A 17,954-nucleotide genomic window follows, 5' to 3' on the forward strand; every position below is an offset into this window, starting at 1 on the left:
GTGTTTCTATTGATTATCAATTGTCTTCAGATTAGAAAAAATGATGGGGGAATGGAAGATGAGTACAATACAGATCCTGAATTAAACATTTTTTTCAAATTACTTTAATTATAGCATTTTAMGTTTGTACAGATATATATAATTTACAGTACTGTTGCACTGTTTTACAGAAGCAGTTTATATCATCCTTCAACTTTTAAACTGTTTTAGCAAATACTGACGAAAATTTCATAAATTCAGTGATTCACTGAATTCTGAGAAGTCGAATGCTATTAACCATGGCTTCAGAACACATACATTACAGTAGAAACCTTCAGTTGAAGTTAAAACTTCCTTTTTGCTAAATGCTGTGCTCATTTTTCAAAGCAAGATTGTCAGCTACGGTTACTTCCCCTCAAGCATGGTCAGGACAAGTTAACCTAAAGTTCACTGGCAAGGAAAAGTAGTGACCACTGCAAAGTAAGTTACAGTTTCATCAAGTAAAAAAGTGTTTATTTACATGTTGAGAAAGCTGTCTTACTTTCAATAGGTTATCATATGAATACATGTTAGGAAAAGTTAAACAGGAGTAGCTAATGCCAAACCAAAAATATACATTGGATGTGTACAATTTTTTTAAAAAGCGTATTACAAGCAATGCAAATGTAGATAACTGCATTGAATATTTCCAATGACATAGCTACAGTTTAAATTAAAAAAAAGAATGTTATCAACAAAAGGATGTTTGTTAATGTCAATATATGTACATATTTAATCCAAATATCCAGTATTTTTATTTAAGCTAAAATAACATGAAGAGGACTGCATTATAGTGACCCTGACATTATATGGACTCAGATAATCTAAAAGTTATGCAACTGTTACCAGCACATTCAATGCAGCTTTAAATAGTTAACTGTGCTGCTTTTATTCCACAATGGAGACGTTATACCCCAAACCCTTTATTTAGGGAGAAGCAAGAGCGCAACACAAAATAGCAGTAGAATAGAATGGCTTTACTAAAACTTTGGGTAAAGCTTGAGATTTACAATTGTTTTGCACTTCTCTTCAGTTAGGATCTAGAACAAATTTTTAAAGCTTCTATTAAAATAAGGGGAAGGTCACACAATAAATTATACAAGATTTGCAGTAACTAAACATCCATTGAATTTCAGCCCATATTAGGAAAATTAACCATGCAATTAAGAGGCACAAGAAAGCCAGAGCACTTAAATATACTGTTTTGTAACCTGAAAAAAAAGACATTCTTCCTTCTTCGTCTTATGCAGATACAGGAATCCCGTTTTTAGGTTCTTGTTGTTTCCAACCTAGTAGCAGAGCAGCTGTCCTTCTCTACAGTTTGCTTAGAGAACAACACTTTTCAGTAACTATCAACCTAAATTACAAGTCTTCCACAACTTAAGAATTTTAACTGCTATGTGATAACATCTTTAGGTCTGTTTCAGGCTTTGGAGGAAGTGGAGGGAAGTCAAAACTTTGGTCTTCCTAGTTCTCCATTAAATRATGCTGAAATTTTTCAGTTTTAAGCATAAAGAATGTGTATAGTTGTTTTCTGTTTAGCACACTCTCACTATGTCTGGCATATTATACAAGACAATTTCTTACCTAACCTGATGATTTATACTATGTTTATACATGTTAATTGTGCTTAGTGTAAAACAAATATAAAGAGGAAAACGGAAGGTTAAGAAGAATATAAGTTAGAGAGGAAAAATAACCAATTGCAAAACAAATTTCGCACATGGTAAATTGCCAGTTTYGCCCCCTAAATAGCTAAGAACAAATCACATAGCACATATTGATAAAAAAATAAAAAAGTCCATATTCAAGTATTAGATAAATTATCTAAGACTACTTCCGAGATAAACATTAGGCCAATGATGAATTTTAAAAACAAATCAGTAGAAATAATCCAGAAGAAAAAAGCCTAGTTAAAATAGACATGTCAAGCAGCAAAGCTTAAATTAGTGCGAATAATTTAACATTAAACCAGACATCCAGAAATATACAGAATAGATTCATCCTAGTTTTCACAAAAATTTAGAAGGTAGATGATAAAATTGCACTTAATTCTGAATTAATTCAGACAGCAAGTCATTCACATTCCTTGCTGATTGATTTAAAACATTGTTCCCTTCTTTTTCTTATGTAAGAGCAGTATCTTTTGTGTGCTCTTTCGCTTTTAAACATTTGGTCATAAACAGGAGCCACAAAGTTTCACTATCTGTCTTGTTGATCAGAGTCAGATATCCTTACATCTGATGCAGAGAAGTCTAAAACAGGATTTACAAATCCAGCATACTCTGAATTGCCATTATCATCCATTTCAGCACTAACAAAGTCATTCTCCCACTCCAAACCATTAGAATCATCAGAGGCTGAAGCTGGATTACTTCCAGTCTTCTTGTTGCTAAATTTTAGTGCTGCCCGGAGAATATCTTCTTCTGTTTTAGAGCGTTCTCTCATTGGAATCATTCTGTTCATGCCTACAATTTAAGACATAGTTGTGAGCAAAAAAAATTGAAGGAAGCATCTTTGCATTTGCATCAGAACATTAGAAGAAACAACAACAATCCTTTAGATATCCAGATTCTATTAATTTCACTCTTCAGTATCACTTAATTTGAATAATACTAGAAAAAGTAAAGTCAGTAGTTTGCAGCCATATTTGGCTCGAAGAAATGTAATAGCTAGTAATGTTATTTTCAGACCCCTGAGGAAGACGCAGAATACTGTGAAACAACTCAGTTTCAGTATTTATTTCTCCTATGTATTCAACCTGCTGGGCTCCAACAGGGACATGCAAATATTAGATTTTCAGCATTGTACCATTTCTAGAAAAGCTAGGGTCTGGGGAATCCAGTAATACTCCTCTAACTCACAGAAAAATAGCTTAAACATCAAGTGAAACATTTTAAACAGCAGCTAAAATTTAGACAGTGGTGCATTTGTATAGGAAAGGTCTTCTATTTCTATGAAAAGTATGTTTAAATTCATGCAAAATGCTGTTTAGAAAAATACACAAAGGCATTAGAGATTCTATGTATGTTGTTAGACTTTCTTGTGCTGTATCAAACACCACCTCTACCACTGAAATAGAAAAACATGAACATGCTTTTTTTCTTAATTATTTTTCTCAACTCTCCTTGTACCTTCCTAAGTAAATTCCCCTTTTAAGTTTGGACTAACTTAGTGAAGTGATTAATTATAATTGAACTTACATATTGCAACTGAAACATTTATGTAAGTAAAACATTTATATAAGTAACTTTTGGTGGGAACCTTGGGGAAAAAAAGTATCCAAGAGGTACGTTCTTCCCTTCCCCAGACTAAAGTGGTGGATTTTATGTTAATGTTTCATGAGTTTTCTGAAACACAGCAGCTTTTCAACTKGATTATTCCTTTAGTAGCGATAGCTCGCTGAAGCCGTTGTTCGTTTCTCTTGCTGACACCATATGAACTACACTGCCAAATATGTCAGTACAACATTAGTACTACAAATTCCCTGTATGCTATCTCTATGTGACACCAAAGAATGAAAAACAGAATTACTGTACCAAAACTCCGTATTTAAGTCAGAACAGTTACTGTTTCTATTTTATCCACACTCCTTTCCAGTCTCTACAGTAGCTTTTTGACAGCAATCAATGCAGTAACTAAACCTCTTAACCCTAAGAGGCAGTCAACCCCTTCAGGGAGATGGTTGGGCCAGACCTACCAAGGAYGTGTTAAAGGCTACTCTAAGTCCTTACAATAGGGATTGGTACTTGCTTCAAATGACCATACTGATTTCTTTGCAGCCATCAAAACAATTATGAGACTATATTCTCAAATATAAGCAGTCTTTCATGAATCCTCTCACTTTATTTTCTTGTCAAACTTTGAAGCTATTAGGGAGGAGAGATGTGCCACTGTCACACGACATGAACTATTAAATATTTATTTCCCCCTTGTACAGCAAGGAGTAGTAGGAATCAGAAAGAAAACTCTGCAACAGTTTTGTTTTCTGTGTGTAGACCTTTTTGGGTGCTTCTCATTACTCACTATTCAAAACCTGATCTAAGCTTATGACGGAGCCRTTACCTGATCAACATGGAAGTGATACAATCAAGCAGAAAACAATGAATAGCAAACTCCAATGATTATTATTCTATACACAGAATTAAGTCCCCCATTGGCAAGGGTAATAAAAGCCCATGCTCAACAAAATCCTCAACCCATCAAACAAACATGATAATCTTGCATGCAGGTATGGCTAGTAAAGACTGAATATCATTCTTGTCTACTTTTCTGTAGTTACATAGAAAGATACTGCATTACACTAACACTTAGGAGTGGGAGGACAACTCAATCTGTAAAAAACAAAGAATGCAACTTGCCCATTTCTCAAGCATAGAGTACAATAAAGTGTTCCCAGAATGCTGTTTCTGCACTGGTGCTAATTCCTACCAAAGTAAAATCCAGTGTACTTCAGTATATATGGTATTGCTTGAATTTCAGTTCTTCTAGAATGCTAATAGCTCTTGCACACACTACCTAAAAAATAGGACTAGTATTTCTAGGAAAATCTGGCAAAAGATTGTATGTCAAAACTGGGTTTGTGAACTAGACATTTTACTTTTCTTGACAGTGCTAGATTTTTGAAATATACACAAGCTGTGAAAAAAACAAATTCTCTTAAGTAGAAATAATTTCTTTTACATATAGGTTAAAGAAAAAATCTTAGTTTATTTTTGGCAGCCTTGAAGGCATCAGTTTCAAAATTTCRGATGCACTTTGAAATACAGACAAGTTTTTAGTATACCTGCAAAGAGCACAGAAAACATCTGTAACAAAACAGCAGCAGCAGTTAGAATAGTTAGAGTACTCATCTGTAGGGTACTCATCTGGAATGCAGACTTTAGAAAAGTTTCCAGTGGAAGTTACAATAAAAGTAATTAGGGTTTAAAAGAATTAATGCTTCCTGAAACTTGTCAGAGACTTTTGACTGTACATAGTAAAACAAAGAACAAGCTGTTCCTGTTGCTTTTGATTCATAAGAGGGCAGCACTTCTTTACAATTAGTTTTGTCATGGATTTGCTACAAGTCATGGTGCCACAATGTGCAGGAAAACAGATTTACTGAAGAGTCCAAATAAATGAATTGATTTATTAGATAGAAAACTGTTTATTTTGATCTAACTAAAAATCATTTACGACTATTCAGTCAGTGCATACTTGAAAGAAATGCCATGAGTAGAAAGAAAGCTTTAAGCCACCTTCACTTATAGAAGTGACAAATTTACAACCATCCTAGTTAAAACTGTCAGCATTTTTGATCTGTAAGTTCATAATGAAATTGAATGAGATAATAAATACCTTCTTCATCTTCCCACTCTAAGTCTAGTGAAGTGCTGTCATCATTTCCACTTGTTGATTTTGTTTTAGTCATTAAGTCACAACTGCTCTCTGTATTTGGTGTCAGTACTGTAGCATCAGATGAAAGTCCTACATCAAAAATATTTTTTTTAATTGAAAGTATACTAGATTTGAGATTCAACATGTAAAACTACACTTTCGAAAAAGGTTTGTTGTGCTCTGTGACTTTAAACCTCGCACRTATCTGAAAAAAAACTTTGTCATTTCAAAGAGTACACAGTAGCTTTTTAATGGCATACATTATTAAAAGATTATAGGAGGACACTTAACAACACTGAGTCTAATTAGAACTACAGAGGAGTTTAGTATGATGGACTTGTACAAGGATTTGCAACAACAACAAAAAAACTACAGGCAGTGTTTCCCAAAAACTACCATCAGCCCTCAACGTTTTGCTGACTGTCAAGAACTCCCATCAAGCTTAGAGATAATTTACAAAATTGTTTTCCTGTAAGTTGTTATAGGAACCATAATACTATGGAATTTTTAAATATAGGCAGCTAAATCCTCTTTTACTCTTCATTAGAAAAAAAAGAACAATTAGTGTATTTTGCTAAGAAATGGTTAAAAATAACTATATACATACACATTTACATCTTTAAAAACACCTAGGTTTTACAAGAAAAAAAAAAATCACTGCAGGTTATTGTCTCTACACAGATGGCTGGAAAGTCTTAGTAACATGAAATCCGTGCAAAGGACTTGTTTGCTTACAGAATTTGCCTTTGAGAACTGGAATAGCTGTGAGAAGTTGTATATGCTGTGCTTTTTGAGCCATGAGCCATCAGGAATTCAAGAGGGAAATGAATTCCTGCCTGATTTTATTATTACTTTTTCTAAAAAAACCCCACAGGGATAGGAACGTAAGAATGATTATTCTTATGGGGGAAAAAAAAAAAAATCCACACTGTGCTCCTCAGAGTCACTTTACATTTAAAAACATATATAAAAAAGAAAGACTTACTACTACTTCGAAAAGCTTCATACTGGAATTTTGTATTTCTCAGGAAGGAATCAAGATCTTCCTCTGCAACAGAACTGTAAAAACAATGCACTTAAATCTATTGCTTTTAGCTTTATAAATTTCTAAGGACACTATCAAAAATCTTATCCAGGTATCCTACTGTTCAAAATTTTAAAGAAACTGTTCATAGCCTCTTCTAAGCTACAAAGTACATACAGCTTTAACTTTAATCTTTATTAAATAATCCACAGAATTCCTTTCCATTCCTACTTATCAATCCTCTTCCAATCTGAATATCTACTCAATTTTTAGGAGTAACTCCTTTTAGAAATTAATTATCTTAATTTCTATCACAAAGCAACTCTTCCTGTGGCAGTAGCATCAATTTTGCATGCATCATTCTAATAACTCTCGTGAACACCAGAATGAATACAATCTACCTCAACATTTGCAGATTAATAGCATCAAGTATGCATAAGTAACTACTTGGTTCAAAGGAGAAAACTAAGCAGAACAAAAACAAAATTGTCTTAGAAATGCTGCATTTTTAAGTGTCCCAAGGAAAAAAAAAAGTTTTTTTGGGGTGGGGGATGAGGAACAGAAGTAAAGAAAGTTTTGGTTCTTGATTATCGTTATTAACATTTTGTATCTTACCTTTGATATTCTCCATTATTAACAGCATGCGTTCTCTGTGTTATCCTTTGCAGTCTATGCTGCTACCAAAAGAAATAAACTGTTGAAAACTGCTGATGACAATCACTTGGAAATATACTCAATACCCTGAGCATTCTCTTAACTGTGATATCAGAAGAAACATTATTCTTCCTCAACTTGGAACAAAGTATAGCTTATGGAAAGACTGACTTTCACTCTAATAAAGATCAAATTTAGTAAGACTGAAGTGACCGTTACATACAAGTAGCATTGTTCTCAATCTTCGAAACTGCATCATAATCTTTATCTAAAAGAAGGTATTGTGAATAGAGTGTGCCTCTATTAACCTATTTTGTGCACAATCGAGAATCATCATTTTGTCTAGAAACATATGAACACCACTTATTTCTCCTAACTTGCAAATATTTTCATCAAAGTTAATACTTCAGTTTTGTTGGATTTGTTCTGTTCTATGCACAAGAACAAGTCAGTAACTCAATCTAGCATTAAAAAAAAAAAAATCTTACAGGTCCCTCTACTGCTGCTCAAAGGAATATTGTCATCCCTTCTGGTTGCCTGCATCAGCACAAAGTGATTCATTTATAATAATAAAAGCTTTATAGCTTTGCTGGGACAAAACTAGGCAGAAACAGAGTGAAAAACACAAGACAAACCAATATAAGCATTCATTTTGCACTCGTAAGAGGAACAACTGATGTCAAAGAAGTAGGGTGGTTCTATTTCTTGAAGTTTTTGGGTTTGAATTTGACTCAAGTTTCTTTTCCTTGTCTTGAAAAAAATAAGAATATAAGAACTGGGCACATTTGCCATGCAATGAAAAGTAAATTAGTTATGATACAGTAATTTTTCACTCTGATTATGGCAAAATTTAACATAAAAAATGAACAAGCTAGTTTCATAGGAAAATCTGACATATCTAGCTATCATGTTTTCTGAAAATCTACTCTCAGCATTAATGGATCTGTCCCTGAAAGAGAAAAAAGGGACAAACAAACCAGACTCTTCAATTTCAAACCTTAGCTAAGAACTGCTCTTAGCTAGGTAAACAGTCTTGTTAAAAAAAAAATGTATTTGCATTTGATCAACTACTATTTTCAATCCCAAGATGACGATAGCTTCATTTCTTGGCAAAATTCCATTTTAAGTATTTAAACAAGCATCAGAACAAGTAGATTAAATCTGGTGGGGAGTTGAGAAGTTGTAGAAAAAGTAGAAATATCACCTAATAGTAGTTACAGGCAAGAAGAGTTAAGTAAGCAGSGAGAAAGAGCCAGGAATTTGACACCAACATATAGTTAAACAAGCCAGGAAAATCAGTTTCTGTTATATGCAGCAATTTCTTTTTTAAATTCACATACCTGCATCATACTGGATTTTAAGTTATCTACTCATTTTGTTAGGTCACATACAAATATCCAGCACTAGAAATTCCAGGATACACCTGTGTTAATGTTCTCCACTGTTAAATTCCCTGACAATTATCTGAGCAACATAAGCAAGTCAAATTTGTTTTAAGAAGATGCCATCTTTCCAATGAAAAGGCTGTTTTCATTTGATGGATGTCAAAAATGCTTCCTTAGAAATCCTTACGGTTGTTTGGGGGAGATTATTTGTAAAGAACATAAATAGTACTAGTCCTATAAGGGGAGGAAATTAAAATCTCATATTATAGTCTATATTAGGTCCTGACTAGAAAGCAGGAAGACAGGGAGAAACAGCACTTGTCTCACAGGATTTCTACAAAACAACTAAAGACTTGAATATAAAACTAATTATTTTTGCTGATTTCAAATAGATGAAAAACTACTTTAAAAAACAGAAGCAAGCAAAAAGAAAAAGAATCAACCCCTCCACCCCAAATGCCAAGAAGATAGAAATCTGAAATAAGACATGAGCTATATTTAACAATATAATTATTAGATGAAAACTGAGTCATGACCATTGGTCTGAAAGTAAGTTTTCAATTCATTCACTTTTCAATACAGACAATACGGTAGGGTTAAAGATATTCCCCTATAGCTACTGCAGATTCCAGAAATCTTTTCTTTCAAGGACTGTAAATCTGAACTTAAAAAATTACTTGCAATCATACGTATACCACATGTCCCATAGACTGTTTCCTTGAACATGCTACAAATGTAGCCATATACATTATATATTACCAGACAGTGACAATTCTGAAAGTGTTCTTTTTAATTTGCATGTTTCTGGCAACCTGAAATTTGTGCAAGACTCTATTTTTCCATCTTATTAGTATAGTGAATGTATTGAATGCACTGATAACCAGAGGTTAAAAATAGGTAATTCTTTAAGCTTCAACAGGAAAAAAAAATCAGTCATAAGTACTTCCAGGAGACAGAGCAGCATGTTTTTGAATAAGCAGGAAAACATAACTTGGTTTTTGTTTTGCTTGACCAAGTTCCACAGACACAGACACTGGACATCTAAAAGTAGGCACAGAGACATTCAAAACAAAACAAAACAAAAAAAAACAATCAAAAAAAATCCCCCCAAAACAACACACTGCTACTGTTAAGTACTTATTACTGGACTTTGGCTACTATGAATAAAATCACAGAATCACAGAACAATTCAGGTTGGAAGGGACCTTAGGAGGTCATCTAGTCCAACCTCTGGCCCATGAATACGGATGATTCAGAAACGCTTTCTCTTCATGTTAACACAAGTAATACAGAATGGGAAAAATTAAGCACATATAAATATATGAAGTGTATTCTATAAATGTAAGGATATCATCACGTGCACTTAATTTCAAGGTTTTCCATTAGAATACAATCACAGAACACTTTATATGAAGAGCAGTTAATTTTATATGTCATAAGTCTGTTAAGCTAATTGTTTGTTTTTTTAGATCTCTCATTCAAGATCCGTACTCAGTGTCACAAGTTGTTTCAAACAATTTTGTTCATTTTTCAGTTATCCCAGTCAGTTGTACTCTCAAATCAGATATTTCTCTTTCTTTCTCCACTGGAATTTACAAGCCAAAGCAAAGCAATTTCCTCATTACGTTTCCTTGGATGTAAAGGACATTAGGAAAGTCTGTATACACAAGAACAGAACAGAAGCTCTGATATATATTGGGGTCTTTTTCCCCTCACCTCCAAGAGCTTTTTCTGCTTTGCTGCCCTGGCTGCTTCACGTTGTGCAGCATATAAAGCCTCCTCTTCTATTCTTAACTTCTCCTCTTGTAAGGCTAACTGTATATGAACAAAATAGTAAGGGTTAACAAAAGTAGAACCTATCTAATCTTCCTATGAATAAAACTGTAACTCCAATAAATTAAAAAAGGAGCTACTAGAAAATAAAAATAAAATAAAATAGACTATAGCTAAAACATTTTTCTTCATTAAGCAGAATTTGATAGCTCCCCCCACCAAAAATCCCACAAAATGTAGATAACTAAACATTATCCTATTAAACAAACATTATTACTAGGAGAATAGTGAATTGCTGTAAATGCATGGTCGCATTATATTATGAACTGCACAGTGAAAGGCTTAACACTTTTCAAACACATATTTCATTAGTACTTCATTCAAAATCATTCTTAATTTCTATATTGTATTCCACATCATAGTCCACTAATTGCTGCAACATTGAAACAAGATGACAAATTAGGTTCCCTGCTTAAGAAAAAGCTCTAAACAAACTAAGCATAGGGAAAGCTGAATCAAGTATCCTGCCTGTTTTGCCTTTTATATGAAAAGAATTATGGTTTAACCATTATGAACAAATAACTAGCCTATTTATTCAATTTGTTGTCTGAGAGATTGATGGAAAAAATCTCTGATGCAAACTTAATTTCACAGCAATCAATCTCCTTGGGTATCTTGTAGACTATAAAAATCCCAAGAGAGGAACCCAAACACATTGTTTTGTTCATGTGAATAAGATCTCACTGCATTCACGGTTAAGATTAAAAAAAAAAAAAAAAAAAAAAAAAAAAAAAAAAAAAAAAAAAAAAAAAAAAAAAAAAAACTACCCCCCACACCACACTAGTCATCATAACTGTTTACCTCTGACTGAAGTTTCATATCAACAGCTCTCTGCTTTTCAGCAATGGAGTCATAATGTCTGTCTTTCAAGTCAGCAATTTCTTCCTCAGTCAGAGGCCTAAAAGTGTGGCATGAACACAAAAAGACTGCAACTATTATTTATTCACAGCAACTCTAACTTGCAAAAATAATTTAAGTATATTCATATAGCCTTTCTTGACTGGTCCTTTAATCTAAATTCAACAAGCTGTGCGTTTGTCTTACCTCTCCTAAGCCCAGAGTTCCAAAGTTCTAGTTTACTCAAGACCAGTCACTCTCCCTCCTTCCCTCTGTAGAGCATTATCTCTATCTTTAAAGAAAGCATATTCCCAAAACATGTTTTGTTAAAAGGACTATGGGAGTAGAATAGTTAAACTGTCATTGTTATGCAAGTCTCACTATTTTCTTATTTGTTCTGGTCACCCAGATTTAATTGTTCCTCTTTCATCTGTTCTCTACTTTATGTATACTTAACAAACAAGATTACCAAAGTGATATAGTAATTACGAGGTCTGCTATATCCAACAGCTTTTCCAGAAGTGCTGGCTAGAGATCAACATTTTGGGAACTATTAAGCTGAAGTAATACAAAATATCTAGAATTAGGCAACCAAAGTGCACGCTTCAGTGTTCACATATGTTACTTATCTCAGTAACTATTGCTTACAGAAATATTAATATGCTTACAAAAAAAATCCACTGAATCTTCAGTCCTAACACCTGTGTAACTTTAAATGCTGATACTGTAAAGAAAGTTTTTATTGTTCCCAACATTCTATTTTGACTGTCATGTACAGTTTTTGCAAGATGCATTAAAATCTAAAATGCAAAACATTAAAGTTAGTAAGACATACATTCTTTYCACACAGCCGATAACTAAAAAGACAGAGAGGGCTTTTACGGGATATCTCATGAATTTAACAATCACAATGGGAGAGCAGAGAGAAAAGAGAGGTCCTGAATCTCAAAGTCTTACCTGGGACTGCTTCCTGGGCTTTCCCCCTGTTAAAAACAAACAAACAAACAAACAAAAAGTCTAAGTTTTTAAGAATCCTGTTAATCAATCGATTTTAAGACAGGAAAAAAATTATATATTTCCCCCCATATACTGCTTTTACAATTGGAGGGAATATCTCCCCTTATTTATCATCTTTATTTGGAATTCCAAAGAATCTTGTTACATAACCAACTGAATTGGCTGACTCTATAAGTAAAACAAATAAAGGGRCTTCCAAATGAAAATAAGCATTCTGTTGCTGTACTTGAGGAACCAAACTACTAGTCTTCATGTTTTCAAAATACACGACAGAATACTGAAAACACTTTTTGCCATTATCAAGCTAATGAAAGAAGTTAATGGTTTATTAAATTAGCAGTGAAGGCCTACTCTTCTTTTTTTCTGAAACTCCGCTTCAGAGAGTTTACCCATAATCTTCAGGAGAGAGTGCTCCCAGCATTTTCCTTAGCAAAACAACTCATGTTCCTTTTGGCTCAGATACAAAGCATTTGATGAATCTTATACAAGAGTTATACCAGGAGCAAATTCTCTTTCAGGTCCCTGTTTTTCTGTTTATCTTTGATTTTTGTCTTCTTAAAGTCCTTTGGGGGAAGACAGCACTATAGACAATGTCCTGAGGCTGCCCTGCATTGGACTTCTCTTCTCTCAGGTCTTCCTCTCTTCCAAAGTGTTAATTTATTTATTTGTAGGGCAAGCAAAACTCAAAAGTAAATCCTCCTAGCAACTTAAGTCTAAGCAGGTTAACATACCATGAAGTAAGAGGAAGACTTTGGAATCATTTTTAAAGTGAATATACTGTCCTAGCAGATTTCACGTTATGATCCTAGTACCTACCTCRTCACTTTCCACTAGGTTCTCAAACTGCAGAAAAAAAAAAGTAAACAATCTTTACAATTCAGTACAACACATCATGAAACATTCCTTTTCCTGAAATCCAAAACAGTGATTACTGTTATTACTGCTATCCTCAGTAAAGGGATGTATCTGAAAGGTCTTGGACTTTTAGACCATAAGATATATCAGAGAAAGTAAATCAGGTTATTCTGAGAACCTCAGATTATACAAATTAACTTTACAGCAACCTTGGCAAAAAGATACTCAGTGGCCGAGAAAGGACACCTGTACCAAACAAAATGGATAACTATAAAGAAACTTCAGCTGACTAGCTTTTTGTACATCAGATTCATGCAGTCAAGAACTAAATATCCTACACTTAAATTGCCAGGAAAAAGAAAAATAGACACCCCCCCTCCCCCCACAGCAAACACATTGCAATATGCTTGCAATGTGCTATAAATGTGAGCACTCACCTCTATAGTAAAGTGTTCTCCCGTTGAACACGTTCTAAAATACTTTGATCTGGGAAAATAAGTCCTCAGTTACACTACAGAATGATATTCTTCATTTCAGATTCACAGAAGAAAAACGAGCCTGATACTTAATGTATTTCAAAAACTATTTAAAGAAATAATAAAAACAAACATAAATTTTTCAGCACTTGTTAACCTGTGCTCTGCATTGCTGCCAGAACACAAACAGGCAATAGCTTATAAACATGAGGTACCGGACTGGAGAAAAGACAAGCACTTCACATGAGGGAGACCACTTAGCAGAATGCTGGACTCTCTACCTCTCTGGCCATTTGGAATCAGTTCTGTGGCACCTTGAACACCATTTTCTTGAAAGAGACTACTCCAGGCAATTTCTGAAAATCCTACTGCTCGTCATAACATTTAACTCTTCATTAGCATAAAATCTTGTACAACATCAATTTCAAATTATAATACAGTSTACTTTGACAGCTTGACACAGCTAGATTGACCTTCCATTTCTCCCATACACCTAGAAACACTACTGATTACTAAAAAACAACTAAGCACCTCAAAGGAAAATACCTACAAAGAGGGCAAGGCAACACTTTCTGATGAGACAGTTATTCACAGACTGTATTTTTATATCAAGAATCAGTCTTCTCCTCAATTCTGTAATTACGTTAAGGTTGTTCTCTACCCCTCCCCCCCCCAAAAAAAAAAATCAGTGCTAGTACAGTACTAAATTATCTGAAAGTATTTAACCTAGTGAAAGAATTTTGTCTATCATCCCCAAGTAAAATCAAATGTATTCAAAAAAACATCCGTTTCATACAGCTTTTTAAAACCAGAGAGTCTTCAGTTGCAAGTGCTCACTCATAGCAGGAAGAAATCCAGGGCCTCAACGTTTCTATGCGTGATTGTTCAGAATTTGCAATCAGCACCTACTTCTACTGTACTGAAAGCAACATACCAGCCAAAGCCTGAATCATTTTAATCACATCATATTTCATCCCCATATTTTTCCCTAGAAGACAGTTGGGGCATGTCTCCCTGGCAACCTGCTGTGGGGCCCAATTCACTGCAGATTACTGATCAACCTTTCCTTGTATACACCACTTTACCTTGTAATGTACAGCTGGTAGCACAGAAGAACTGCTTCTAATTGATCTTCGGCTACAAAACCAGAGATGAAAGGCCAGTTCAGTTCATGCACTATATCTTACATATAATTGGGAAGTGTGGCACAGCCACTTAGAATATATTCACTGTACCCCTGTATAGTATTTCAGTGTGCAGGAGCCAATACCATTAAGAATCTAATTCATTAGTCCCCAAACAATTTTGTTTCAAAAAAGGAAAGAAACTTTAGGTATGCTTTTACTGAAAGTATAGTTCTAGTTTACAGCATTGGGAGCTAATCAAAATACACTGAACTTAAAGTTAGATAAGCTGCAGTCAGATTACTTGTAAGAATTGAACAGTAAACCATCAAAAATTAGACAGYACAGTATAAGCTTACTAAATGTAATTACATGCGTCACCACTGATATGATATTTAAAGGAAGACCTTCTACATTTTCTGCTACTTCCTGAACAGGGACTACATAATACAAGAGCTGATTCTGTGCAATAGCTGAAGCCCTGAAATCCCACAGCAGCTATGGAAGACTGAAGTCATGAAGGTCAGAAAGGGAAAATACTATCAACTCCATCTCTGTCTTGTCATCTGTACCAACTTTAACACACTTAAATGAGAATAATAAAAGCAGTAAATATTTTAACTGTACTGTTTCATTACTTTCTAAAATAGACTTGAGAAGCATACAGGTTTGATATGTACTAGAGAAAACAGTTCAGCTCATACACAGAAATTATAGAGACTGTCAAATCAATTTTAAAAGTTCTAAAGTTATTAAGGAGACTGGCTCTTCATCACTCAGAATACCAATATAAATATATATATATGTATGTGTATATGTGTGTGTGTGTATATATATATGTGTATATATATATATATATATGTATGTACACACACACACACACATTTGTACTTTATTTGCTTTTTATGCATAGTCATGTTACTAACCTTTTAAAAAAAACCTTATTCAGAATATATGTGCCATTAAAAATGCTACTAAAAATCTTTGGCAGATTTAATCTATTAAAACAAGAGTATGAATAAAAGCTAATTACTTTTTCCACACTAATGACAAAAGAGGTTTCACATTTTGGTTTCTACACAATAGAAAAAAAAAGCTGGAGACAAATTACATTTTTTTTTTAAACTCCTTTAGGAGTAAAGAGGAATTCTTAGGATTGAAGGTAGTGACAAACCAGATATGACCTACTTTCTAATTATGGCTGCAGCTTGTAGTACTCCAAGCAAAATTCTTGATCTATTTCAGCTGAAGAATAAGGACACTCCTTAAAAAAAYAGTTAAAGAAAAAGTTTGTATTTTTACAGAAAAGTGAACTTCTACTATACTGACGGTTTTGGTGATTCATTTCTCTTTACTCATGCACAGCACGAACATCATAACAATTCATACATACATCTCTAGATTTTTAAAAATTACAAGCAAACAGAGTTTAGAATCTCAGAGGACTCTGAAGCACTTTTATAAACTCTAGATTAAATGACTAAGTATACAATTTTTTTCTTACAGTTAAATCTTGGCACCTCTAAAAATGCTGAAGTAGTAGGTTTGGGGGGAAAAARGAATCTGAGTTTGACTAACATAACCACAATTAAGTCAATGAACTACATTATGCTGTTCCAGAAGTAGTGAGATTTGCAGAATTTTGTAACAATCTAACTTTCAAACTTTTGTAAGATGTGTCTTAGAAATTCCTTTTTTCCTTTTAACTTAATTCTCTATCTCTTCCCATTGTACAATTAAGGAAAATACCTACATTGCTCAACACTTCAATTCTGTAAATTACCAGCTTACCCAGAAAATGAAGATCCACTGAGACATATACCAGCTATCTATAAGAAGTAGCACTGATAATCTTTTTCTCATAATCTCAAATGATCCCTGTATATGATATTCCAGATTCAAGGTTCAAAAGGGAATCCAAATAGACTTTCCTAATTGAAAGAACTATGCCTATTTCCTGTACTATCATTTCAAGATATCTTAGAGCTTCCACTACAGGCTACGCAATCAAACACCTGGACAAATGTATATAATATTTTTTAAGACCACAACAGTAAACAATAAKATCTATTTCACTGATAAAGACAGTTGGATGTTGGACTAACAGGAAGACTATATGCTCATGGGAGTAGCTAAGCTATAATGACAAACATGAACTACTTGTTAGAGGTTATGYTCCTAAAATTTTCTTCCTGAATCTGGAACAGACTTACAGAATTCCCCACCATTTAAAAGAATGGCATTTTTTTCACAATTCTGTGTATTAGCATCCATATTTGCCACTCTATGAATTAAGCAAGTAGTAAATCAACAGTTACACAAAAGGCACTGAAACACATAATAAACTGTGGCAAGAAAGCCCTCAGACTTCAGTAACAGCTTGCTGAATATATGAGAAGGTAGAGCATGGCAGAAAAGCTGCTGAATGATGTTTCAGGAGTCAAACATGAACCAAAAACAAATACTAGAACAGATGACGCTGCCAACACTGATAAGCAAAAAAAAAAAGGGGGGGGGGCAACAACAGAGTGCRGCAAACATAGAATGAAAAAGATAATGAGAGACAAACAAAAAGATACATAGGTAATAGTCACTCAAAAGCTGAGGGAGAGATAAAAGGTAACAGCCTATCTAGAAATTGCTGTGATAACAAAAAGGTACAAGGTTGTCTTGGTTATCTCCCCCTATTAAAGACTCATAGGTAAATAAAAGATAGAAAAAAAATCCCCTAAATATCTCCCTGAACTTAAAGTAGTAGTTGACAGGGTAAGAAGTACACTTTGCAGAAATCTTACTATCACTGCCCTTGACTGTTAAAAAAGGGTATTATCCTGTAGAGTGTTAAGATAAAACTCAGCAAAAAACACATGCTAAAGCAAGTTATCTTTCAAATATCATGTTTTTCTTCATATCACAGTACRAGAAACTGATACTTTGACAGCTGTCCAGCTATTTCAGCGGTTTGCACGCTCACTGTCTATACCTATGTATCAAATACTGGTAACTATATGGAAAAAAGTCAAGGTCTAGGGAATGTATCCCCTTCTCTCCTCATATGCTGCTTTTTCACGACTGTAACCTACTGTTTATTGCAAATCGAGAAAAAAAAAGTAGGTTACGTGCATTTACAAGAAATACTGACAGAAAGGTCATCCCAACTATTCCTGCCCTTTTGTAATGCTATGAGCCTTTACTGCAACAGTGTCTCTGCCTCTGACTAATACACAAGACCATACTCCTGAAAACGTGGCGTTTTTCCATCCTTTTACAAACACAGCACCCTGCACAGATTTCCGGAAGTGGTCTGAAAATCTTCGTAAGCTTTTCCTTTCTTCTTTTTTTTTTTTTTTTT

General features: G+C 34.0%; 1 protein-coding gene across 1 annotated transcript; it reads right to left on the bottom strand.

Moving 5' to 3' along the window:
* Positions 1–119: 119 nt before the first annotated feature.
* Positions 120–16,876, bottom strand: AP1AR (adaptor related protein complex 1 associated regulatory protein). The gene is made up of 11 exons (XM_085309474.1): positions 16,816–16,876; positions 14,564–14,660; positions 13,440–13,488; positions 12,964–12,990; positions 12,088–12,113; positions 11,095–11,191; positions 10,177–10,275; positions 7,037–7,098; positions 6,383–6,456; positions 5,359–5,487; positions 120–2,486 (listed from the first exon to the last, which is right to left on the bottom strand). The coding sequence occupies exons 1-11, from the start codon at positions 16,874–16,876 to the stop codon at positions 2,221–2,223; spliced, it is 987 nt and encodes a 328-aa protein (XP_085165600.1). The 3' UTR covers positions 120–2,220.
* Between the last annotated feature and the right edge of the window lie 1,078 nt (positions 16,877–17,954).

The sequence above is a fragment of the Rhea americana genome, unplaced genomic scaffold (genome assembly GCF_003343005.1).
Source record: "Rhea americana isolate MKP2758 unplaced genomic scaffold, rheAme1 scaffold_106, whole genome shotgun sequence".
Taxonomy (NCBI): domain Eukaryota; kingdom Metazoa; phylum Chordata; class Aves; order Rheiformes; family Rheidae; genus Rhea; species Rhea americana.